Source organism: Berghia stephanieae, chromosome 4 (assembly GCF_034508935.2).
Source record: "Berghia stephanieae isolate SIO BIC M18660-M18661 chromosome 4, UCSD_Bste_1.3, whole genome shotgun sequence".
In the NCBI taxonomy this organism is placed as follows: Eukaryota; Metazoa; Mollusca; class Gastropoda; order Nudibranchia; family Aeolidiidae; genus Berghia; species Berghia stephanieae.
The window spans coordinates 32,134,608-32,161,924 of record NC_088363.1 but is presented as its reverse complement, the minus strand read 5'-3'; the positions used below and the strand labels follow the sequence as shown (position 1 = coordinate 32,161,924).

The following is a 27,317-nucleotide window of genomic DNA, read 5'->3' as shown; positions in this document are numbered from 1 at the left end:
AATGAAAAAAATCTATAATTACGAAATTTTCGTTCCAATTTCAGAACTCTCTAAGTCAATAAAACTTAATGAAAATAAAAGTTTATGCCAGACTAGATAATTTTAAGAATTTTGAAGTGTTATTTAATCCTTGTGTGAGTAATTGTTGGTTATTAAAATTAACCATAGTGACTACGATTTTTATCTCCTAAAAATTAAGAATTTTTAAATTTTCAAGTTGGCAGGTCTGATATTTGATGTGACCAACTGGTATTATGACGAAATGGACTAAATGAAGAAAATTGAAGTTTCAAATCAAATTGATAAAAATGATTAAATTTAGGTATATGGAATTATGCACTCTTCTCAACGAAAATTTTGATATTTTGTTTTTGTTTTTAAGGGTTTTACGGCGCTTGCAACGCATTAATGTCATATCAGTGCCAGTAAAAAGGAAAAAAATGGGATAGTAAAAAGTTCTAGAATTACAATAAAGCATCCAATAAAAGGGGAGACAAAGGGGAATTGGTTCAAATAAGAAACAGGTGTAGATTCCAAAAGCACACTATCAAAGTACTTAGTTTGAGATCACTAAAAGTCTCATCCAAACGCAAGCACAGGTACCCGCTAAGAGGAATACACTCAAATGTTTTACAAATCATACATAATATAAAGAAACATAATGCAGTGCATAACAGAGAGATGATTTACAAGGAAAAAAATATCATCTCCCAAAACTCTAACTTAACATTTGACTGTTTCCCTCCCAGCCAGGGTTTCCGGCCAGGGCCTGGACAAAGCCAAGTAATCTCATTCCAAGACAAAGACAGAAAGCATGTTGGAAAACAGATTTAGGTGGGTAGAAGACACAGTCAGTACCTCCCTGCTCACTATGGGAGGTAAGGAACCCCACCCAGAATTTTAATATTGATTCAAACTTTAATATTCAATTTTAAGCATCGGGTTCATCTGACATAATACTGATGAGAAAAAACTTGAGCTTTTATATAGCACAATATCCACTAAACATGCTCAAAGCGCTTTACAAGGTGTCCCTGGCCAATAGCAAGACTTAAAATGTAGGACGTTACATGACGCCTATTAGGTGATATTCCAATTTTTTTTTGACAGACAACGCTGTTAACGACCAGGCACTCATTTTACACCTGAGTACGGTGAGAGAATGTGAGTGAAGAGCCTTTTTCAAGGACTCAACTATACGCAAAGCAAGGCTCGAACCCAGGACCTTTCCATCCGAAAGTGAGTGTCATACTACTAGACCACATAGCTGCACATAAGCCATATTTGGAAAATGATAAAGACTCTAGCCCAGAATCTGTCCTATAAAAATTCAATTTTTCTGCTCTAAAACATCGCCACCAAAGCAGATATATTGCATTAAGCCAGATATTTTTACAAATCGACAGAATAAAATCAAGTTAAATAAAAATTATTTTTTTTTTAATGATAAAACATTGAGAAAGAAATTAAATATACCGAAAAACAAAATGGCACCAAGATCCCTCAATTCAATTTAGATGAAAACAAGAATTCAAGAATCAAAATATGTAGCTTATATCCAGATGGTCAACTATTCATTTGTCTGTGTGTGGAATGAAGCGTGGGGTGTGGGGTGGGGGGGGGGGGTTTATTTGTAAGAGATCAATTCAAGCAACAATTATCAACAATAAGAAATTCTAAAAAATTCTACTTAAGAAAAAACATTGAAAGGAAGTATCTAGTAAGTCACAGGTTAAGTGCTTCGATGTGCTATGCAAGTGTATATATAATTCATATCATTTTTAAGTTTGCTTGATTAATATGGCATAATAATAATAATATATCTTTATTGTCCCCAAAAAAGTGGCAATTTGTCATTTGGTTACACATTTATAACAATACAATATTGACATAGACACACTCACACAAGATGCACACTAGTAACATAGTAGTTATCGTAAAAAAAATAAAAAATAAATAAATAAAAAATAAAAAACAATAAAAAAAACCGGCATCAACAACAACACCATCATCATCGTCATCATCATCATCATCATCATCATCATCACCATCTTCATCATAATCATCATCATGGCATACTCTAAGACTTTGTGTAAATATTGATATTTTCATGAAGAAAACTAAAGTGTCAAAATTAATACACAAAAGAGCTTCATTATAAGATTTGCTCCGAAAGTTGTAAAGAAATGAAGACTTTTTGGTCCTAGAAGAAAGGCGAGTTCCAAATTAATGTGTGTCAAGCTGCAAAAATGGTTGGTTAGTGAATTTTGTTCTGTGAAGATTCCGGTAGAGATTCGGTGTCTTTATTTTCTCATCAGGGTCTATCATTCTAGTAGCTAATAGTAAGTAATAATGACGCTATAGAACGGAATTGTGTAAAAGTGACATCTATATGACATGGAAAATATCTGTCAATACATGATAATTATGGCAAATCTTTTATTGCATAGATACACAAATCAATACAAATCATTATTAATATCACAGAATTTGGGTAGCTCATGGTAGAATAAAAATCGTAAATTCGAATTCAACCATAAATAAATAATAATCCATCATTAGTAGCAAATCTGTCGTTTTACCCCAGTACAAAGAAAAGCAATATTGATTAGTATAAATTGTAAGTATATAATATGCATTATTAACAGTATATTGCAGTTGGATTTAAAGGTTACAGTACAGAGACCCAAAAATGTAAAAATTATGACCGTCGTATATGTAAATACGATCATATATCACAATGTTTGTACATAAAAGCAATTCATTTTTTTATAACATCGGCAAAAAAAAAAAAAAAGAAGAAAATACAAAAGAAAAGTGGAAAAGAAAATTTCTATTATCACTCCACAAGTGGAAATTTTCTCGTTGGCATCAGGTTTGTTTTTGTTTTGTTTTTAAGGGTTATACGGCACTTGCAACACATTTAGGTTATATCAGCGCCAATAAAAAGGAAGAAAATGGGGTAGTAAAAAATTCTAGAATTCCAATTAAAGCACCCAAGAGAAAGTAAGACAAAGGGGAACTGGAACAAATAGGGATCAGATGTAGATTCCAAGAGCATAACACCAATGTACTTAGTTTGAGATCACCTATAAGTCTCATCCAGATACAAGCACAAAATCCCAACAAAAAGGAATATACTCAAATACTTACATTATACATTCAAAATAACAAATATAATGACCCATAAAAAAAAGATGATTTCCAAGGAAAAAAAATATCATCTCCCAAAACAATATCTATGCATTTGACTGTTTCCCTCCCAGCCAGGACTCCGGCCAGGGCCAGGACAAAACCAAGCAATATCATTCCAAGACAAAGACAGAAAGCATGTTGGAAAAAAGATATAAGGGGATAGAAGACACAGTATGTACCTCCCTGCCCACTATGGGAGGTCAGGAACCCCACCCAATTGGCATCAGGTAAACGTTGACACGTTTGGTCATTTTAAAGATATAAAATATGTAAATTTTATATGTATTTTATGAAAAAAAAAATAGAATAGAAATAGCTAATGGTTTTGGAATAAATCATGGTTTTAGTACATACCATGGCTTTAGCACAGACCATAGCATGTAAAATCTTTCATGACTATACACTTTGTCAATACTTTTTGCTGATGTGAAAGTATGTAACACTTTTGATTTGTGATGTTACGATAATACTTGAGATCAGTGACGATTTGTATTTAGGGTTTTCTAACAGAAGATTGGAATAACCCAAGCATTAGCCACAATGCAGAGCTGTAAGGTGAGCTAGAACTTGTTCAACGCCACACAGCGGGGTGAAGAGTTGAACTAAGTACAAAGCAAAAACTATACCACTGTGCTTAGCTGCCCCAATAGTATCAACAAAATAAATTGTAGAGAAACTTGCTGGCATTTTGAAATGTAAACGATAATTTTGATGTATGTAAAAACTAGAATGATTTGTAATTTCATAATGTAGTCACATTTTTAAGTAAGATAAATTTACACACATTATTTCTTTTATTGACACAAAATATTGTAATGATATCAAAATATCTAAAGAAAAATATTTTTTATAACAATAAGTGACGGAAGTAGAATTATTAGAATAAACTATTATAAATAGAAATAGGCGGATTACGATTATATGTCATCATTACTTTCTAATATTTCATATAAATCTTGAGCTGAATTAATCTTATTACAAAGCAATGATTCACTCACCTTGAGCATCGTTACAAGGAATATATTTCTACATATCTTTCATTTCAGCTTAATTTTACACCTCAGCATTTTCAAAGAGAGCAAATGTCATTAATATCAAAGTCCAAAGCATAAAAAAATAGAGTCACAATAATAACGACATAAAACATCATCAAGATTGGAATGATACTCTGATACATCATAAAACTGTAAATCAACAAATCCCCAAAAAAATTTTTTTAAAACCTTCAGCGTTTTCAAAGACAAATGGCATTAATATTAAAAGGCCATACCATAGACATAAAACACAATAATAACGTTTGAAATCATAATCATTGGAATGAAAATTTGATTCCTCATAAAACTGTAAAATGAAAGAAAAAATATTTTGTAAAAATTCAAATTGGATGGAATGTCATGGACGGAATATACATTTCATAACACCAGAATATAATTATAATAAAATATCAACATTGTTTATGGACTTTGCTTTGCTGCTTGATTTGTTACCATATACTTAGTTTAACAAAATAATAACAACAATAAAATATCAACTCATAAAAAAGCAGTATTGTTTCTAACAATTTTTTAAAGAGACAAAAACCCAAATCCCAAACTATTAATCGGAGTAATAACATCACATTTGAAATCCAGTCAAAACAATACTGGGTGAGATAAAAGTCAATCACAGGGTGAGATAAACGAAATAATATCAGATAAACAGCAGTTATTAGAAACTTCTAAATCAATCAAGGAAAGAACGATATAACACAATAGTAACAATTATTTTTTAAAAAGGTCAAAATAATGGTACATATAATTCATATATCTATGCGGTAATATCATACTTACTTAAATGATCTGACATTGTACTGGGTATTAGTTCAAATTAAAAAAAAAATAATGAAATTGACAAATAATCATTATGGATTTCAAAGGTAGTCTAGTCTCAATGAGTTTGTGTCATTGTTAATATCGATAGTAATGCTCAGTTACATTACACTAAGTCCATCAATTAATTGGAAGAAGAAAAAGAAAAAGATTTGTAAAACATGCTCAAATACTAAAGTATGAATTAATATCAGGTAAAGTGATAATATGTCCACACAAAACAAACAGAAAATTCAGTACAAGAGTAACAACTCTTGAATGTCTACATACAAGTCCTCAGTTTAAATTTTTTGAAAAAAAAAAAATACAGTAAAAAATTATGGATGATTAAAATGAAAAAAAAACCCAAAAGAAATTGAAATTGCTTTTGTTATTACAGTCGTAGATACTAAGATGCAATATAAGAATTTGTAACCTCCCACCTCAAAGTAATGTTATTAATCTGTACCAAACAACAAATTGTATTTAAAGTCAATATAATCATAAATATTTTTTCAATTTTGAAAACTATAAAAATTCTTCTTAAAATTTTAAGTCATATCTTATAGTTGAGACTTTAAATTCAATGATAATCAGGATCTAATTCAATGCATCAGAAATATAGGTAGGAGTAATGGATTAAGCATTGTGTAAGTTTACTGCAGCGTACAGGTCTTGCTAGCAGCATTGGAGTTGCTAGATTTAGCAGATGATATATTTTGCCTACTTTTAGACTTCTCAGACGACCTTGATGGAGGAGGTTTTGCAGGAGGTGCTGCAGCTGGAGGTGGTGGCTTTATCAATTCCACTGCTGATGATGGCCTACTAGGTGGTTTTGGTGGGGGTGACGTTGGATTTTGGACTGGTGCCGGTTCAGGTTGGGACGCTTGCGGTTGAGTTGGTGGCGATGTATCTTTATTGTCCTCTGTGCTTGGATTTTTCTTGAGTTCTTCTTTAGGCTTAAGGATTCTTGAATTTGATCTGTCCATTTTGTGGTCATCGTCTTTGTTTATCGGTCTCTGAGGTGACTTGGACAAATCAACTGTTGAGAAAGGCAATGATGGATTAGATTCAGCAAACAATTAATAACAATCGAGAATTAATTGAAACTTTTTTTGGTTAAAATAAATCAAATTCAGTATGTTAAAACAAGATCAATAGTAACCCAAAGTTTGGTAGTGAAGCAAACATCTAATTAACACCTAAAAGATTTCCTCCTTGTTTTGATTTGTTTCACTATGTTCTGATTTAGTTTTGCTTTTTGTTTTTTTTTTTATTGTGTTATAGTTTTGTTTAATTTTTTTTTCCATTTTCTTTGGATTTTGTTTTGAGTGTTTAATTATTTGTATTTTGGGAGTCTTTATTTTATTTGTGTGTTTTTTAAAATTTCTTGGGTGTTGTTGTCTTTTTTTTTCAGGGGAGTGTTCTTTTAAAAAAAGTTTAACTGCACTCGTAATATTTTGGGTCATAAATGCACAATTTCATTACCTAAACACAAAAATTGACTTTTTAAGTATAAAAATTCATTTCTGTTTTAACCCCCACAAAATTTAGCTTTAATTATCGCAATCTCAACTAAAGATGCTTAAAGCGATTTACAACGGATCCATAGTTAATATCAACACTTAATATGTATGATGCCTGTTAGGCGATATTACAATTTTTTTCTGGACAGAGACGATGCTGATAACGGCCGGGAACTCATTTTACAACAGAGAATAAAATAAAAAGAGCCTTTTCCAAGGATTCATCTATGCGTCATCTGCGACTTGAACCCAGGACCATCCGATCCAAATGTGAGTCTCATACCACTAGACCACATAGCCTCACAATAATATCAACTTAAATACAAGAGGAACATCTCATACACACATTCTTACCAGAGGGCAATTTGACCTTCTTTTTACTTGGATCTACCTTCATCTCTCTTTTGCTCTTAACAATCTCCTCCATGTTTTCTCTCATTTTGATGTCCTCATCCTCCAACATTTTCATGACTTCCTTGTTGGATACAGTCTCCGTACTGAGGTGCAGGATCCGAGGTCCTTTGGAATGATCTCCACAAAGCCAGTAGATCTTACCAGTGGGCAAATGATACCTAAAATGAAATCAAAATCTTATAAACAGCTATAATCAAACAAAAGCTCAATGTTTTTTTGTTTTTTTTTTCCAATATATGTATTTGATATATTTGTTAATGAAATTATGCCAAGCAAACCCTTTTTTAAAAATGGTTTGAAACATGAAGAAAAAAAAGCTATGATTTTTTGCCACGGAAAGATTAGTCGATTTGTTTCATTATTACTTCTTTCTTAGATTAATAAGGTATGCTATGGATGAGGGTTTAGTTCCGTTCTAAGTCAGAATATAAACAAGGTGTTATCTCTCTGCACTTCGCAGTTATATAGACAATATCGTTGCCTATAGTTTTGATAATGCGAAATCTGTTTTGTGTTTGAACTAGAAAGTAATATTTATTGCTTAATGGGTTAAGGGAAAAATTAATATGTTAATCTGTTGACTTTGCGATGCTGCACTGATGGTGATGACAGAGTTATTCCAGTCTTCCCTTGAAATAGAACCTAAAGACAAATTCCATCTTGGGGATGAATAAAGGGAATTCATTTATTTATTTGGATGTTTGTTTGATCTTGTTGAAATCTTCAACTTTTTCACAACATGCTGGAGGGTAGCTATTTTACATTAATGCTGTAATGCATACATCAGTTGAAGGTGATCTTTCTGTTATAATTTGCTGGGCAGTTTTAACTACGTAATTCTATAGAAATGCCTGAAAATCAGACTTTTATCTATAACAAAAAAAAAAAAAAAAAAAAAAAAGCAAACAACAACCCCCCCCCCCCCCCCCCCCCGCACCAAAAAAAAAAAAAAGAAAAAAAATGACACCTTTCAAATGCAACATCATTAGATGTCATTGCCTAGGCACTCCACGAAGAAATATAGATAACCCATCAAACAAACGTCTGATGTCAACAGGAATCATTCATGTTATCCAAAAGGACCAAATTGGGGGTCAAATATCTTGCCCAAGGAAAAAAAATGAAAGTGCCTGGAGGGTTGCTCAAACATGGAACCTCCATGGTCACTGTGCAATGCTTTAATCACTCTTACCACCCCACCTATCATAAAGTAGTAAAAGGTGTGTAATGTCTTACAATGAAGTCTTGTACATTAATAATATAAACTATTGCTAGCACTAGCATCCTCAAAGCGTACACTGACATGCAATCACTGTCAAACTGAACACTTATAAAGGACAAACTTTAACTAATACAAAAGTAGACACAAATACAAACCTATTCAGCTGAGCCAAGAACTTCTTCGCACCATCATCATCTACGAGTTCACTTCTTATTCTTGTGTAAGCTTCTACAAAATTTACATCATTCACAGCACACTGGAGAACAATAAGCAAAAATAATTGATAGAACCTGTACCAGTTGTTGATAATAAAAGAATCAGCACTTGAAAGATTGGGTAGCAGAGTCTGTTCGATCTGGCACAATGTACCTTGAGATTGACCAAGGTGTCCTATCTAAATGGTAACAAATAAGTGTTGGTGAACACCTAAAACTACAGACACTATGTATTTTATAAAGCCATACAGGACTGCTCTGGCTACATTTAACAACATGTGACTAGATGAGATTTAAGAGAAATTTACAAAGTATTTTGAACAATCTTTGCTTTGTGCGGCTATGTGGTCTAGTAGTATGACACTCGCCTTCGGATCAGAAGGTCCAGGGTTTGCATCCTGCTCTAAGCGCATAATTGAGTCCTCGGAAAAGGCTCTTTACTCATATTCTCTCACCGTACTCAGGTGTAAAATGAGTATCTGACTGTGAACAGAGTTGCCTTTGTCGGAAAAAATGTAATATCGCCTAACAAACATCATGTCTCATCCTACATGTTAAGAGTTGCTGTTGGCTGAGGACCCCTTGTAAAGCACTTTGAGCACATTTAGTGAATATTGTGCTCTATTGTGAATAAATGATCAAGATTTTTTGGGGTTTTTTTAAAGTCGAATAGAGCTCTTAACTCACATTTTCTCAAAATGCTTAATGTAAAATGATTACCTAGCTGGAAACATGATCATCTGTCAGATAAAAATTGTACTTTGTAAAAAGCGCCCATACAGGCATAACGTTTGTCATGCATGTTGGCTTAGGACTGTTGTAAAGCGTTAAGAGCACAATTGTGACCGTCTCAAAAGGATGTTATATTGGTGTCAACAAGACGAAGAGAACTGACTTGAACTTTGGTGAGGTTGGTATTCTTTATTGAAAAGAATGAATGTCGTTTTGTATACTGTAGTCATTCATAGTCATTACACCTGTGAAGCCGGAGTTTATCCCGGTTTCTATTGTGTGAAACAAACAGTATCAATTGCTTGCTACCCTTTTGATAGGATGCTAGTCTATTGAAAAGTATTTTCCACCAGATCTAACAGACCCAACTGCCCAACCACTGTTGGGTGGCAGGGGGGTCAGAGAAAAATATCTCCTTCACCCAGTATATATCATTGTCCCTTTACGTGTGACGCAAGTGCTCTACCAATTGAGCTATCTGGACTCCCATTTTTTTGTAAACTGTACAAAATATTCAAAATATCAACATACATCATTCTGACATAATGATGTTTTGACATGGTTGGTCACAATTTAGTGGGTATTGCTTTATTTAATCAAAAGGTCGTTTATTATAATTACCTCCTCCACCCAAGATAAGAACTTTTCTCCCTTAACACCTTCAAAACAATTCAGCCTAACGTTGCTCTGTTGTAGAATGGCGTACATACGGGCCAAGTAAGCAGAACAGCCACGCATCAAACCTTTCATGGCCTCCATATGTTTGATGGGGAATAATGTTTGGCAAACATGCCAGCCCTGTGGAAAACAAAATTGCATAATTTCATTTATAAACAAGTGACGGGGATGCAGTGGTGATACAATGAATTAAATCATTACAAACAATAAATAGAACTTTAGGTATCTATACAAATATTGTTGATATTATCCACAGTTCGGCAAAATATATTTTCAATATGCAGCGGCAATTCTCTGGAATGATTTTCCAAATAACTGCAGGTGGCCATCATGTGCATATCAATGTAAATGTGATTAACTTTTATCTTTTAATTATCTATTTATTTATTCATTCATTCACTTCATTTCAATGCAACTTTTATCGGCTTAAAGTCCTCATAAAGTTAATACTTATCTTCAAGTTGGTTTACTCAATAAATATTAACACAATTTGATGTATGCTTTTTTAAAAAAAAATTTCCCCATAAATTTTTTACTCGTATGATCTAGATATGTAACCAATTATTGCAAAACGCTATTTATGTCAGTGTAAACCCGATCTTTAAAGTTGAATTTTAAGTTCATACTTTTGAGTATCAATTGAATTTTCAGCATCTAACATACTCCAACATTTTACCATTTGAGATAATTTGTACCAAATGATGATATTGTCATTATCATTATGAACTATCCTTATTCATGGCTGTATAAAAGGCTGTTTTTGTAGAATCAAAAAAAGGAACCTGGCATATAAAACTGAAATCCCATAAAGGAAAGAAAAAAAGTTATATATAACAAAAATGGAAAAAAAGAAATCAAGAAAAAAAACACGTACGTGCTCATTTTCACATAAAAGTTTGATACAAAATGTCTCAGTTTCCCAGAGTTCGGTATCGTCATCCAAGTTGGCCTGAGAAGAGAAAGAGATAAATGAAGTGTTGACTTTCAAATAAGCATAGTAACATCTATAAAGCAAATAAATTACCACTCTCCTTAAATCTATTGGACTACCAGCAATCATTGGATAAAAGCTGAACTTTCAAAACGCTTAAAGTATTTAACTAATTAATTGCGGCTATGTGGTATGACACTCGCTTTCGGATTGGAAGGTCTTGAGTTGAGTCTCATTCAGCACATAGTTGAGTCCTTGGAAAAGACTCTTTACTCATACTCTTACCATAAAAAAATGAGTAAAATGAGTACCAGGCCATTCGCAATGTTGTCTCTGTCAGAAAAAATGTAATATCGCCTTAAGGGCGTCATGTCTCCTTCTACATGTAACATATTGCTGTTGGTCAGGACACCTTGTAAAGTGCTTTGAGCACATTTAGTGGATATTGCGCTCTATTAAAGTTCATGTTTTTAAAAGCTTAAGCTCAAGTTTAACTATAAAGTAAAGAAGAAAATTAGTTTCTCCTTCAATTCAGTAGATAAATGACAAATAAATATTGCAATTTTCTCGAAATAATGAAATGAGACTTTGAAATCACTTCCTCAAATTCTGACAACAAACTTTCAATTTTGCTACATTCACTTCATGCAAATTTTGCTGCTCGAAGCTCGAAACAAAAATATTAACAGTAATAAAAGGGAATAAAAGCTTCAATTATTAATTTACGAGGACACCATCTTCTCATCTCTCAATTGTTTTAGTGCCTCATTCATCGTGTTTTGTTGACAAAGGGGAAAATGCGAAAAGTCCACATCATCTGTCTTTATGAATTATATTGAAGCTTCTGTTCCCTTGTTTTTTGGGGGGGGGGGGGGGTTTGTTATACATTCACTTCAGCAATATTTTAAAAATCCTTTCCTTTTCAATACAAACATAAACATACATCCACAAACCCATTCACTCACACACATATATATATATATATATATATTATATATAATATATATATGTGTGTGTGTGTATATGTTTGTATATATATATATATACACACACACACACACATACACACACACACACACACACACACACACACATGCTTATATTTATCCACAACCTCACAAATATAACTTTCAAAACACTAAGTATCTCACTAAAACATAAAGAAAACTGTTTTACCCTTCAACTCGCTAAATAATTGACTAAACATGATAATACAAACGCAAATAAACACACACATACACACACACACACACACACACACACGCACACGCATGCTTATATTTATCCACAACCTCACAAATATAACTTTCAAAACACTAAGTATTTCACTAAAACATAAAGAAAACTTTTTACCCTTCAACTTGCTAAATAATTGACTAAACATGATAATACAAACGCAAATAAACACACACACACACACACACACACACACACACACACATACACACACGCGCATGCTTATATTTATCCACAACCTCACAAATATAACTTTCAAAACACTAAGTATTTCACTAAAAAATAAAGAAAACTGTTTTACCCTTCAACTCGCTAAATAATTGACTAAACATGATAATACAAACGCAAATAAACACACACATAGACACACACACACACACACAAACACAAACACACTTATATATAAACACAGAGTACTTACCGGCATTATAATCTGCCTGGAGGATCTGGTCGCAGTCTTCGGCCTCATTTTAGGACGATTCACAGAGTTTCTGACGGACCCATCTACCTTATCAATGTCGTCGGGTTGTACTAAATAACACAATATAATAATAATAATTATAATAACAATAAGGAATATATACTAATACATATTAACGAATATAAATATATGAATTAATAAATTAACAGATGAATAAAGGAATACGTCTATAAGTAAATAAATAAATAAATAGATAAGTAAATGAATACATTATAAATATAACAAATAAATAATAAACAATAATAGATAATAACAAGATTAAAAAATCAATGAAGAAAAATATAAATGAAAAGATAGATAAACGGTTAAATAAATAAATTTAAAAAAACGTCTTAAAGATTATTTACTCAGGATATTCATAAATAAGAACGACATAAAAATCTCTGGAAGCAGAAGTAAATTTTGGCATTTACATTTTTTGGGGAAAAATTAATAATTCTATTTATAAACGTCACAAATTTTACACAAATCAATTTCTGGTAAAGATTGTAATTAATCAGAAAAATAAGAACTTTATAAATAAAATTCCCTTTATTCATCTCTATGGGAAAATTTGTCTTTAAGTTCTATTCCAAGGGAAGACTGGAATAACCCACGCATCCGCCGCAGTGCAGCACCGCAAAAAAGGCTAGGGTGAGGTGACTTGCTCAAGGCCACACAGCAAGACAGGTAGTTAAACTCAACACATTTCGAGTACAAACTAAAGACCATAAAGCTTGAAGTACATTACAAGGGGTAGGTCCCTATCTAACAGCAAAACATGCAGGAAAAGACATCACACCTGTAATGCACTTTTACATTTTTTTCGACAAAGACAACGCTATTACCAGCCAGCTATTCATTTTACACGAGCGAACATGAGTAAAAAGAGCATTTCCCAAGGACTCAACTTTGAATCGCCAAGAGCAGGACTCAAACCAGGGACCTACAGGTCTGTAGGTGTGCTTCATGTTACAGGATTACACAGGGGTACAATCACGTTTACTGTTATTAAAATCCGTAACCATCATGATCAAATGTGACACTACATGCTATACCTACCTGCTTTCTCAAAATCGAACACAAACAGCCTCGGTGCCAGGACTGTGTCTTGAGAGCTCACATATGAAATGATGTAACGCATAAACTTCCTTTGAATCAGCTCACATTCTTCCTGTCACCAAAAAGCAAAACATAAATAGGTTTGAAAAATTTAAACATCAAAACTTATGACATCGAAACAATATATATTATATTATATACATATATATATATAGTATATAGACAAAAACCATGAAATACTATGCTCAACATTTTGATAAAAGGAGCTCTCAGATTTTTTAACATGAAGGGAACTAATTAAACTTGAAATATATATATATATATATATATATATGGGCCTACTGTCGAAAATGGTATTATGTTGAGATTATTAATATGTTGAAATTTGAATTTATATTATAAACTATGAGACCCTGGTTCAATATACATCTATTTTATTGAGAAGAATGCATATGTTGCCTTGATGTTCTAAAATCTAAGAGCTCATGTCTTATTTTTTTCACAATAAATTCACTTTTCAGTATCAGGTTCAATCCGACATAAATAAAAATACCAGATTGAGCCAGTAAGTCACAAATAAATTTAATTGGACAGTTAGATATTGTGGAAGAAGAAAAAATCAGAGCTGCCAACCTATAACGCCAGTAAAACAGGATAGGATTATCTAAACATCAGATTTTAAGTCCAAAATCAGGAAGTTTCTCCAAGGCCAAAATTACCTCCTTCCCCCCAAAAAATGAATAAATAATTGTTTTAATGGAATAAAATCCCAAAATTTTCATTTAAAGTTTCAAACAGTAAAATCAGTAGTTATTAAAAAATGATCAAAATACTCATGAAAATAATTAAAAATTTAAAGTCTTTGTGTCATGAAATTCATTAGAAGAATGCAAAATAAAAACATTTCACGAATCTCCAATTTAAAGTCTAGTAGAAAAATAACTTTGGTTGACGAAAAAAAAATACACATAGTAGTGTAAATTCAACCAAATTGTATTGATACAAAATATCTGACAGGTAAATTCCACTGTTCATTGACAAAACACATTTTTCTCATATAAGTCAAGAAAGTTTTATTTCACATATCAGTAGATTAAGATAAATAAAGAACAAAAATAAAATTCCCTTTGTTCATCCTTAGAAGAGATTTTCTTTAGTGTCTATCTATCTCAAGAGATCAATTAAATGCAGGCATCAGCCACAGTGCAATTCTGTAAAATGAACATTATTTTCTTACTTAAGAAAAAAAAATGTCAACATTGGTGCTTAAGCCCTAATACTCCGGGTATAAGTGAAATTTCTTAACAAGTCAGCCTTTTCATCCCCATCAGTAAAATAACGCCCAACTTGCCAATAAGTATTAAAGATCGACTGTGTGGTCTAGTGGTTTGATACTCCCCTTCAGACCAGGAGGTCCAGTGATCAAGGCTGTGTAAAGTTGAGTCCTTGGAAAAGGCTCTTTACTCCCATTCTCTTACTATACTCAGGTATAAAATGAGCATCTGGCCAGTAAAAGCATTGCCTTTGATGAAAAAAAATTGCGATAGCGCCTTACAGTGCGATATCTTGCCCTCTATATGTTAAGCATCACTGTTGGCTTGTAATGTACATTGAGCAAATTTAGTGGGTTTTACACTATAAAATATGTTTTGTCTTAACCTGAGAGGAATTAAGAATAAGCCTTACCTGCATGGAGTCTTTATCAGGTTTTCTTGGCCCTGATTGCATTTTCTCCTTTTCCTTTGCCTGCAGGAATTCCATGTCTTTTTGAATTGCCTCTTTCTGGATGATTTGCTCAGCATTTAAAGGCAAAAGTTGCCTGAGTGGGGATAAAAATCAAAGATCAAAATCTTTATAGGTAATTCATATCAGATAATACACAGAAATCTCAAACAAATGGAGGCAGGAGCTATTTGTTCGAGAATTCTGTGTTTAGTATTTTACAAAGAATATGAAGAAGAATGTGAGGAAGGTGAATCAGGGAGGTATTGGTAAGGTCTCATCATAATGAATTGTATCGTTTTTAGTCTATCTTGTATGATTCAGAAGTGGAATAAAGTTCTACTTTGCATGAGCTAGATCACACCAGCACATCTTATTGTTGATTGCACACTCAGCATGCGACAACCTTGCCTACACATTCGGAAAAGTGAGTATAGCAGGTACTTATGTTGATAATAACAAAAAAGGAAGTGAGTAGGAAAGTGCCAGAAGACATTAAAGAATAAAAATTTTGCGGCGGTGATGGGGGCTTGAACCTGTGACCTTACTGGTATGACTATTCCGTCTGGCCGGAGAGAGAGTGTGACTCCACAGTATGAGCCATCCATGATCCACCACTCAAAAAAAAGTGGTTTCAAACTCTTGAATCGCTCTCCCCGACTTCTTCAACACACACAAACGCCGCAAAGTTAGTTGGCCAGCATTTAAGTTTAATAGCCAATATTCTCAACATAAACATGTAACATAGAAATGATTGGACACTTTGGGGACCAATTCGGTACCAAATCACTATCACTCCTCACTGATCTCCCTGGCACCTCCTCTAACCCAATCCTCCCCACTCCCAATTGTTTGTCTGATATAAATATATAACAGTAACAGCCTCAGGCCATCACTGCCTCACTGGACTCCTACTAGAACTGGTATTCACACACACACACACACACACACACACACACACACTCCAGACAAAATGCATGCCTGAAAACATTAACTAAAAAACTTTATGCAGCCTTTGTTTCCGTTCAATAGGCAAAAGAATTTTATCATAAATGCAAAAGTGAATGTCCAGTTTGTTCAAAATTTCCGTGTTGGCTGAATACAGATATCTCACAACACAATATCAAACAAAAAGGTATTCCAAAGGAAAAAAAATTAAAATCAAATATCTTGAAATCGCAGATATCAAGCTTCTGAGCAATACTCAGACCTATAAAAAAAGAACTACAGACTGGCAGGAATGTTACATAGTGTTTACTTTTTTTTTTCATTTTTAGATATGCAACATCGGCATTAATGGTCAATACCGTGGAATTAGGTGACTAAGGCCGGCTTGGGTGACTAAGACCAACCCCCAAATGTGCCCCCCCCCCCCCCAGGTTGAAAATCGTTTTAAAAATATGATAAAATGTACATCATTTGATAGATTTCATCTTTAGAAAAAGAACATTGGACAGGTTATTTCAATATCAAGATATATCATATAAAGATGTTAAAAAAGCGGTCTAAGTAGATGGGTGAAATCAATGAAATGATGTACATTTTAACAATTTTTTTCATAAAATTCAATCTACTGGGAGGGAGAGAGGGGGGGCACATTTGGGGGCTGGTCTTGGTTACCACAACTACCATTAGTCACCCCATTCCACAGTTCGCGGTTTTATAAGAAAATGCAGAAACCCTGAAGTTGACGTGTATTTGTGATTCTTCTCTAATAATAAAATATTTTCTTACATTTTGATAATATGCATAAAATTAAATGATCCATCCTGAAAAGTTTGGGCACCTATCCAAAGGGTTGCAAGCAACTGTTACTATCCATTTAATTTATTGTTTGACAAACCACAACACTATTTGGCTCCATGAGCCCTATTTCTCTTACGAAAATAGAAAGACTTTTACAAGACATCAGAAAAACTTACCTGATATATTCAGCTAGCTCATCAATCCCATTTTCGTTGGGTTTCTGGAAGAAGACCGTCATTTCAGATGACACAGACTCTCCTCTCAACAACTCAGCCTAAAATGAGAGACAATTACGCCTTGGAAATGCCAATTCTCAATCAACTTGGAAAAATGTCAAATGTCGCAGCTTAAAGCTCAAAAAAGTTGTTTTTTTTAAACCATTGAAGACATTGAATAAAAGTTTTGATTTAATCGACAAATGCAAATGATGTGGACGTTTGAGATTAACCTTTATCAACAAATAGACTATGAATTAGATGTAAAATACTCAAGATGTCTTTGGTATGAGCTTTAGTTTTGGATGAATCAGCGCATAAAAATAATTGGATGTTACATCTGTTAGGGCTCCTCGAACTATTTTGTTTTCATCTCCAGTGAGGCTTATGACCTGTTAAGTTTTAAATCTACTTGCAAGATGAGAATACTTTTTAAAAATTGTATATAAAAAAACCTAAAGACTATTCGGTGGTTACAGTACAGTGTCAGAAAATGACCATGATAAAAATTGAGACTTGAGAGAGCAGAGTGGGCAAGGCATTTCTCATCATTCCAAGGACCTGGGTTCTACTGCTTCTTGATTTATTTCCTTCAGCAACAAATAATTTAATAGCCATTGATTTGTGGTTGATACAATGTTATGTTTCAGTCACACCTCAAAATAGAGCATATAGACAGTTCTTTTCCTGAAGAGGAATGTGATCATCTAATATTATTCTTTTTTTTTTATAGGTGGACTATATTTCAATTGTGATGGATCTCTGTTAGGGTTAAAGACTATAATCTTATAGGTGGATGACATGTATTTAAAACTTTTTGTTGATCGTTTTAGAAATATGTATGAAAAAGTAGTCCTTGAAAGCCATAAGTAACTCTTGTTCTATGGGCTTTATGGCTCTGAAGGACCAAAAAAAAGTGTACATGGTTACCTACCATTAAAGAGTAAAAACCAATTCTCTCGTATACAGCAAAATAATTTTCTAGATTACCTCTGATTTTTTCCATTTCCTTCCAGTGCCCACAACAGCAAACACTGCAGGTTTCCTCAAATTTAGCAACCCAAAGCGAAGTTCTCTCATGCAATTTTCAGACTTGATGTACTGATTGGAGAGTGTACAAAGGAATTAATAGTTGCAAAATAATCAACAACTAAATTATACAGAATTGCATATCATTTTCTGGTTTGCATTTTTCTATGAGTTTAGCAGAGCTTCTGACACATTAAAGCCATTTAATTCCTGTGCATCATAAAGGACAATTATAGGATAGTCAAAATATTTAAGATATAGAGTGAAAACCATTAACGAGAGGGCAAAAAAAGTTTTTTAAAAAGGTAGAACATAATATCTGCCAAAAGAAGTATTCTCAATTGCTTACATATCATATATCTTACAAATCACTAGCTAATTATAAATTTGTGCGGAAAGGCATCTAATTTTTTTTTTTTTTTGTGTCATCTCCTCCAAAAACATGCAATTGACAATGAAAAAAACCCTAGAAAGGACACAGACAAAATAATGAAGGCAGAAAGCTGCATGTAACGGGACATCAAATTTAAAGGGATAAAAGGAGATTCCCCAATTATAAGGTGTCCTGGATGCACATCTGAGGCAACCAGTTGGTCTATGGTTCGATCCCCATGCTAGAAAAGTGGATTAATTGGATGACTAACTTTTCTTGCCTATCTTTACATTTCTATCTTCTCTGTCGCACACTAACAAAAAGATTTTATTTCATCGTTATTATTTTTTTAAAATTTACTTTTATTTAAAATACCAAGTATGACCCCCAACCTGTCAACAACAAAAAAAACTATCACAAACCTCCGATTTCTTAAAGTTTGAGAATTTCTGAAGATATGTTTTGGCAAAAATGAAAAAATTAAATTTAGAATTGTTTATTTGTGTTCAGTTGTGCTTTATCTGAACTTATTGTTAACAGACTTCCTATCAGTTCACTTACTTCGTCTGAAATGCATACAAGCAAGACTTTACAGTTATTCATCCCCTCAGCAATTGTCTGGAAAAGCCCTTTATTTTCACCAGAACACTGAAAGTATAAAAACAAATAATAGTCACGTGAATTGTAACATATAAGGCCCACTGTCTCAAAACGATGTTATGTCAGGGTGGGGTTTAGATGTCAAAATGTAAATCTATAGTAAAAAATAAAATATATGAGATTTGGATGAAGTTTCAAGTCATCTTAAGTTTAAAATCCTAGGGGCACATATTTTCAGGTCTGATAATCGAACACAGTTATGGGCCAGATTTAACATTGTGGTAATGGACAATATTTTGTGTTGGTTTTTGACAGTATTTCCATTACAATAATGAGACCATAACAATTAGGGTTATCAGACCTGCAAATAATTACACATCGTTGAAATCTCTTTTTGGCATGTGGTTTACTCCAACATAAATAACAATGTGAAATTGAATGGAAGCTTCAATTTAATATACGAAAACAGATAAAATGTACGTTTTGGGTTTCCCCTTTATCAACAAAACAGGATGAATGAAACACTACAAACGAATGAGATAATGTGGTAGTGGTGTTCTTAAGATGAATTTTATCTGTTTTTGTATATTAAATTGAAGCTTATATTCAATTTCACATTGTTATTTATTTCTTCGAGCTTCGAGCACAAACATTTACATTACTCCAACATAATGACGTTTTGAGGGGACTGGTCACATAAGATGTGATACATGTGATATGTGATATCCCTCATTCATAATAATAGTCAAACGAAATGGAAGCTTCAATTTTATTCATGGACATTCTAATTAACCCTGTACCTGTCAGGGCCAATATTAAGTCGACTCAATGCATGAATTTTGTAACGATATGACTGTCTTTTCCATCCTTTTCAGAAAGCAATGGAGAAAAACAGTCATATCCTGATAAAAGTTGGTTGTGTGTGGAGTGAAATCGGCCCTGTCACCTAAAGGGTTAAATTGGAGCTTCCATTCCATTTGACTATTGTTATTTATTTTTTCAAGCTTTCGCATTAACGTTTACATTATATTCTGGAATTTCAGCATTATAGTTGATATCTGTACTCTGATTGATTAAATTACAGATTGTATAATTAAACCCATGCAGTCATAAAAAGAATTGATTCTAAGTAAAACAAAATCAATGATTGTTATGTTTGACATCAATTTTTTCAATATCATCATCATAGTTATCATCATCGTCATCATCATCATCATCATCATCATCATCATCATCATCATCATCATCATCATCATCATTATGATCATCATCATCATCCATCATCATCATCTTAGTTGTCATCATAGTCATCGTCATAGCCATCTCCATAAGTCATCATCATCATCATCATCATCATCATCATCATCATCATCATCATCATCATCATCATCATCACCACCATTGCAATCAGTCCATCCTTTCTACTAGTGATTAAACAATATCTCATCTAAATCTAACACATACCGACGCAATGGTTTCTACATCCAACCAACAGGAAATGTTTCGTTCCTCAAGTTGTTGTTTTATCGAGCGAGGATCCCCCCAGCCAATGCATTCTGGTTTGACTTCACCATTTTTGGCAATCGTGGAATTTTCCCAGCAGTAGCTCAAGAACACACTGCAGTATTTTCGTGGCTATAAAATAAAATTAAATAGGTAATACACTTGATTATGTAACAACAATTTTTAAAAGTAATGATAAAGGCAATTTTTAATAATAACTGAATTTTCGATTCATTAACCCTCTCACATCAAGACATGGCTCCTTATTACAATATCTTAAAAACATGGATAACTGTGTTAAATGTCAGGTACTCATTTTACACCTGATCTGAGTGTTGTAAGATAATATTACTAATAGTTCCTCAAGACATACATTCCAAAATGCCATTTTGGAGCATTGCAACAACCTTTCTATATGCCTCAATCCAGTTGGTCTTTCTAACGTGCTAGGCACACTTTGTGAACTGATTTTCATTTTGAGATATCATGTGAAAGTCAAAGGGTGGTGATGTTGATGACTAGCTATTAATGTTGTTTTGTTGGCAAATACAATACCACGCTTTAAAAAGAAAATAATGCGTGTCAGTGTCAGATAATTAAAATCATTGAATTACATATTATCTAAAATATGCATTTAAATGGGTATGTATGAGTATGGTTTGCTGCATGATATGAATACACTGATTCCAAATACGTAATCAGATTAAAATTTGGTCAACAATTAACAATTTTTAGAAAATCAATTTTGTTCAATTGACATGAGTTCAAATGACTGATGTCACTGGCGTGACAAAGCCATCTGTATTCATTCCATACTGCAGCTAAAAAATTCGAGCATGTTTGATTTCAACTTGGAACAATGGTTTGGAATGTCCTTACAACACTTTTTCTCCTCAGCACGTGTGGTTTGGAACGACGTCATTCCATTTAGACATTCCACGTTACGAAATGGAGATTGGAAACGTATGTATGGAGGGCCTATAATGAGCCTTTTCCAAGGACTCAACTTTGCACCGCTCAGAGGGACCTACCATAATGCAGGCAAACACTAGACTACGAAGTGGCTATTTGGTCTTGTAGTATGACACTCGCTATTGGATTGGAAGGTCCTGGGTTCGAGATTTGCTCAGCACATAGTTGAGTCCTTGGAAAAGGCTCTTTACTCACATTCTCTCACCACACTCAGGTGTAAAATGAGTACCTGGTCGTTAACAGTGTTGTCTTTGTCAGAAAAAAAAAATTTTAATATCGCCTCACAGGCGTCATGTCTTGTTCTACATGTTACGTGTTGCTGTTAGTCAGGGACCCTTTGTAAAGCGCTTTGAACACGTTTAGTGGATATTGCCCTATATAAAAGCTCAAGTTTTTTGGCGTATTTTTCATCGTTGTAGGGGTAAAAACAAAAAAGAAAAAGGAATCTCATCCATCAATAACCAGAAAAGTCATAATACAAAACAAAAGAAGGGGGAACATTTCTGATTTTCTTACCTTCTTGGTCATCCCGTTTATTTTGATCTCCACAAGTTTTCTCATCTCACTTATTTTGGATTCGTATTTTTTCTTGGATTCAATCATTACCATCAGCTGTTGCGAAAAAATGATAAATGTCAAAATTATGTAATCAACAAAATAGGGAAAGGCAAACATAAAATGTGACTAATTGCCTCAAAGCGATATTATGTCAGGATGGTTTAGAAGACAAAAACTGAATTTATCATCATGTATGAAACCTGGTTAAAGTTGTATGTATGTTTTAATGCAGACAATAGATATTGTTACCTTAATTGATAAAAAACATACTGATGAGAATAAGTAAAGTACATAAAAATTACAACAAAATAGGGAAAGGCAAACATAAAATGTGACTAATTGCCTCAAAGCGATATTATGTCAGGATGGTTTAGAGGACAAAAACTGAATTTATCATCATGTATGAAACCTGGTTAAAGTTGTATGTATGTTTTAATGCAGACAATAGATATTGTTACCTTAATTGATAAAAAACATACTGATGAGAATGAGTAAAGTACATAAAAATTACAACAAAATAGGGAAAGGCAAACATAAAATGTGACTAATTGCCTCAAAGCGATATTATGTCAGGATGGTTTAGAAGACAAAAACTGAATCTATCATCATGTATAAAACCTGGTTAAAGTTGTATGTATGTTTTAATGCAGACAATAGATATTGTTACCTTAATTGATAAAAAACATACTGATGAGAATGAGTAAAGTACATTAAAATTCTCTCAAACCTCTTGTTTTCCAATCCTCATTCCCATGTCGGTCTTCATCCAGTCCCTGCATTCACCAACTGCCATGATGACGTAATTCTTCTTCAGGTTGTCCAAGGAATACATCAAAATATCTCGAAATTTATTATCTCGCTCAAAATTGTTTGAGCAAAAAACAAGTAGAATCTGTGTTGGAAAAGAAATTTGAAAACAAAAAATAAAAGATAATTAAAACCTATAAAAACGATCATTTGTTTTGAGGCCATAATGTTATCATTTTTCATTAAGGCTACTACCGCACTACCCGCTAAACAGTCAAGTCGTTGTTGTGTTGAACACATGTACCCTACCGCACTAGGACTAAACTGGTCAAAACGACTTTTATTGCAAGATGTGTTTTATTTGAGCATGGATGTAGAGGTTGCATGTGTTTGTGCTCTTCTTATTTAAAAACAAGCAACACACTTACAAAAAGTGAACAGTCATGCCATTCTACGGAACTCAGGGAACACAAATAAAGACAAAATATTACCCTGCAGTTATGGATGGCCACCATCATATCTTGATCTGCAACATCTTCGGATACCCAGCTATGAAAAAAAAAAAGAATAAAACAGAATTAAATCAAATAATGTCCTTGAACAATAAATAACTATCTTAGTGAAATATATATTTTTTTCTGGAACTCACCAACCACTTCCTATGTGAGATATGATTCGATATGGTGTGATATGATATGATATGATATGATATGATATGATATGATATGATATGATATGATATGATATGATATGATATGATATGATATTGTTTGTTTGTTTGTTTGTTGCTTTAGGTCTCTTCCAACACAATTGAGGTTATATGAGAGACCGCTGAAACAAAAAATCAAGCAATCTAACAAAAATAGTACAAATGTAAATCAAAATCATAACCTAAAGATATCATAAGCTAAATTATAAATAACCAAGAACAAACAGGCAGAAGATTTACAGAAAAAAAATATCCCCTGTCAAAAATACAATCACAAACCAAAGAAGCAGGATAGGCTAGTAAAGAGAAGAAGAAACGACATCACTATCGGATCGTACACCCATGCGAACATCATAGGTATATGATTCAAGGGTGATGCTCCCATCCAACCACCCGCTGATATGATATGATATGATATGCTCTCTTAAATATGATTTGATAGGATATGTGACTTATCACTTCAAAACAATGCTGTGTTGGGATATGTGCCAAAAAGTGATTTTAAAGATAAAGTGAACAAAAATATGAGGTTTTAGCGTTTTCATTTTAAGATATTATATCTACTATCTTCAAGTGCAACTCTGTGGTTTAGTAGTATGGCACTCACCTTCAGGTTGAGTCTCACACTAAGCGACGCATAGTTGAGTCCTTGGAAAAGGCTCTTTATTCACATTCTCTCACTATAATCATATGTAAAATGAGTACCTGGCCATTACAGTGTTGTCTCTGCCCGAAAAATAAACATAATATCGCCTCACAAGCGTAATGTCTCATCCTACAAGTTATGTGATGCTGTTGGCTAGGGACCCCTTGTAAGGAGCTTTGAGAATGTTTAGTGGATATTGCGCCATATAGAAGCTCAAGTTTGGTTTTTTTTCAATGAAAAATGTAAACTTTATACCTACATTTCATGTTTAAACTTCAAAATCTATTTTTAGAACCTTAGTCACCCTGACATAACACCATTTGGAGGGCTGGGTCATATATATACGATAAGCTCACTCACCAAGTATAGCCAACAGCTTCAAGATCGACTCTGACTTGTTCTGGACTAACACAGTCAGCGCTCTTGACATCTTTGGGACAACAGAGAATAGCAATGTCCTTCGCAATAGCACTGTTCATCTCTTGCAAAATCTGCAGACTGGTCTGTAAGTGTGCATCAAAGTCTGTGGTGCTGTTGGAGGGCATTATCTCTGACAATAAGAAGAAAATAAATTGCATAATCCAGAAAAAAATATTTGTGCGGCTATGTGGTCTAGTGGTGTGACACTCACTTTCGGACCGGAAGGTCCTGGGTTCAAGCCTTGCTCGGCGCATAGTTAAGCCCTTGGAAAAGGCTCTTTACTCACATTCTCTCACCAAACTCAGGTGTAAAATGAGTACCTGGTTGATAACAGCGTTGTCTCTGTCCCAAAAAAATTGTAATATCGCCTAACAGGCATCATGTTTCGTTCTACATGTTACATGTTGCTGTTGAACAGGGACCCCTCTGTAAAGCGCTTTGAGCATGTTTAGTGGATATTGCACTATAAAAATGCTCTTTTTTTTTTTTTTTAATCTTAAATGGAGTATTTTGTATATTAATTAATTGAAGCTCTCAAATGTATAATGGTGGACATGACAAATGAATTGAAATAGCAAAAATTATACTACGAATATTGACTATGACACTTATTTGTGTATAAATAATATGAAATATGGATTATGTACTCAAAATTGTCAAATTAACATTGAATGTTGTTTATATAACTTTTAAAAATTATATCTAAGTATGAAAGATTCACAGAGCATTTAAAGGTCTCAAAAACATAGTGCAATATCCAATTAACATGCTCAATGTACTTTACAAGGAATTCCCAGTCAACTGCAACAATTAACAAGTAGGACAAGACACGATGCCTGTGAGGCAATATTACATTTTTTTTTAAAACAGAGACAATGCTGTAAATGGCCAGGTTCTCTTTACACACCTCTGTATCAAAGGGAGAATGTGAGTAAAGAACCTACTCCATGGACTCAACTTTGCATCACCAAGAGCAGGACTAGAACCCAGGATCTACTGGCCTAATGGCAAGTGTCATAGCACAAGACCACAAAGTCACATGGAGCCATGGTTTAAAAATGAACATTTTGAAAAAAAATATGTCCAGGAAAAGTTTATATTGACGACGGCACAATAGGAAAACACAGAGCACATGAACAGCACATCGACTGAAAGGCGTTCATACACAAGCTTCGGCATAAGCACTATATAAATTTTCTTTTTTTAAAAGTAAATAAGCCCGTCCGCCACGACTTCATAAGATATCGTTGCCTAGGCATTCCACAAAGGAATATATATAATCCATCAAACAAGATGTCTGATGTCAACAGGAATCACCCATGTTGTCCGAGTGACCAAATTGGGGATTAATAATCTTGCCCAAGAAAAGAAAGGAAAGTGTCTGAAGTGGGGCTCGAACCCAGGCCATCCAGGTCACAGTACAATGCCTTAACCACTCGGCCAATGTATAGTTATGATTATTATAAAAAATATGATACCAATAGAAATAATTATTATCTAATAACGAAAACTTAATAGAATGAAAATAAAACGGTTTGTAAAGCATTTTTTTTTTCTAAAATCTCAATTAGTGAAGATTTCCTGACATTATCCATTCATATTTTGTGTTACAAACGGGTGGAGAAAAAATTATTTTGGGGTGATTTATGATGAAGAACAATATTTATGGAGCACTTGTCTCACAAATAAAAGGACCTAGTTTGAACCATCAGTGAGTTTGGGATTTTTAAGACCTGCTTATTTCTTTCTTTTTTTTTTAAGACCTGCTTAATCACAAAGCAATGATTGAATAACTGATTTCGCAGAATGTAACACGATTAACAATGGTTCTATGCAGAGGGTATCAGGCAATCATTTTTTTAAAACTAGAGCATTTATATAGAGCAATATCCATTAAACTTGCTCAAGCGCTTTACAGATAAAATGTTAAAGAAATAGCATTTATTTAAGATATGGCAAATGTTAGAGCACAAAAATGGTTCACGAGAACAAAAATTCTAGAGGAAGTAAATTGATCTTGAATAATATGATCTGCAAGGATTTATGAATTAGGTGAATAGAGCTGATTTAACATCATGGATATTCAATTTCAGAAATTCTAGTTGATTCTTTTAAACAGATGTAAAATTGCACTGATAAAAAAACATATTCAAAATGATTGTAAAATTTATACAATCAAAATAAATGCGTCATACCCAACAGCTGCGTCATAGATATAGTGTGAAAAAATTTTCTGCACTGGAGGAAGGGAGCCCGGAATTCACTGGCCTTTCTGATCAGGTAGCCATCGAACAGACTGGGTTCTAATGTACACTGTAAAAATAGATGGCAAAAAAAAAAGATGGTAAAATTTAATTTTTTTATTTATGGTTTCCACAAAGACAGATAATTTAACGATCTATTTCATTCATACCCATCCAACATAAAAATTGATTTTTTAAAACACTCTAACTCAAAAGAAATAAGTGCATATATTATATATGTGTGTGTGTTTGTTTTTATTCAGCAAAACGACCTCTACAACACATCACTACTGTTTTATAACTTTATCAAGATATT

General features: G+C 33.4%; 1 protein-coding gene across 1 annotated transcript in view; it reads right to left on the bottom strand.

The window, feature by feature from the left end:
* Positions 1–363: 363 nt before the first annotated feature.
* Positions 364–27,317, bottom strand: part of LOC144970429 (uncharacterized) — a 120,789-nt gene continuing 93,835 nt past the window's right edge. The window contains exons 68-84 of the mRNA XM_078910057.1: positions 26,954–27,071; positions 24,699–24,888; positions 23,475–23,532; positions 22,964–23,128; positions 22,195–22,290; positions 20,668–20,838; positions 19,165–19,251; positions 18,192–18,302; positions 17,163–17,260; positions 15,205–15,337; positions 13,519–13,630; positions 12,418–12,527; positions 10,704–10,778; positions 9,773–9,949; positions 8,360–8,460; positions 6,923–7,140; positions 364–6,084 (exon numbers count right to left, since the gene is read on the bottom strand). Coding sequence (XP_078766183.1) covers positions 5,699–6,084; positions 6,923–7,140; positions 8,360–8,460; positions 9,773–9,949; positions 10,704–10,778; positions 12,418–12,527; positions 13,519–13,630; positions 15,205–15,337; positions 17,163–17,260; positions 18,192–18,302; positions 19,165–19,251; positions 20,668–20,838; positions 22,195–22,290; positions 22,964–23,128; positions 23,475–23,532; positions 24,699–24,888; positions 26,954–27,071 — 2,406 coding nt within the window. The 3' untranslated portion in view covers positions 364–5,698. The remainder of the gene's footprint in view (positions 6,085–6,922; positions 7,141–8,359; positions 8,461–9,772; positions 9,950–10,703; positions 10,779–12,417; positions 12,528–13,518; positions 13,631–15,204; positions 15,338–17,162; positions 17,261–18,191; positions 18,303–19,164; positions 19,252–20,667; positions 20,839–22,194; positions 22,291–22,963; positions 23,129–23,474; positions 23,533–24,698; positions 24,889–26,953; positions 27,072–27,317) is intronic.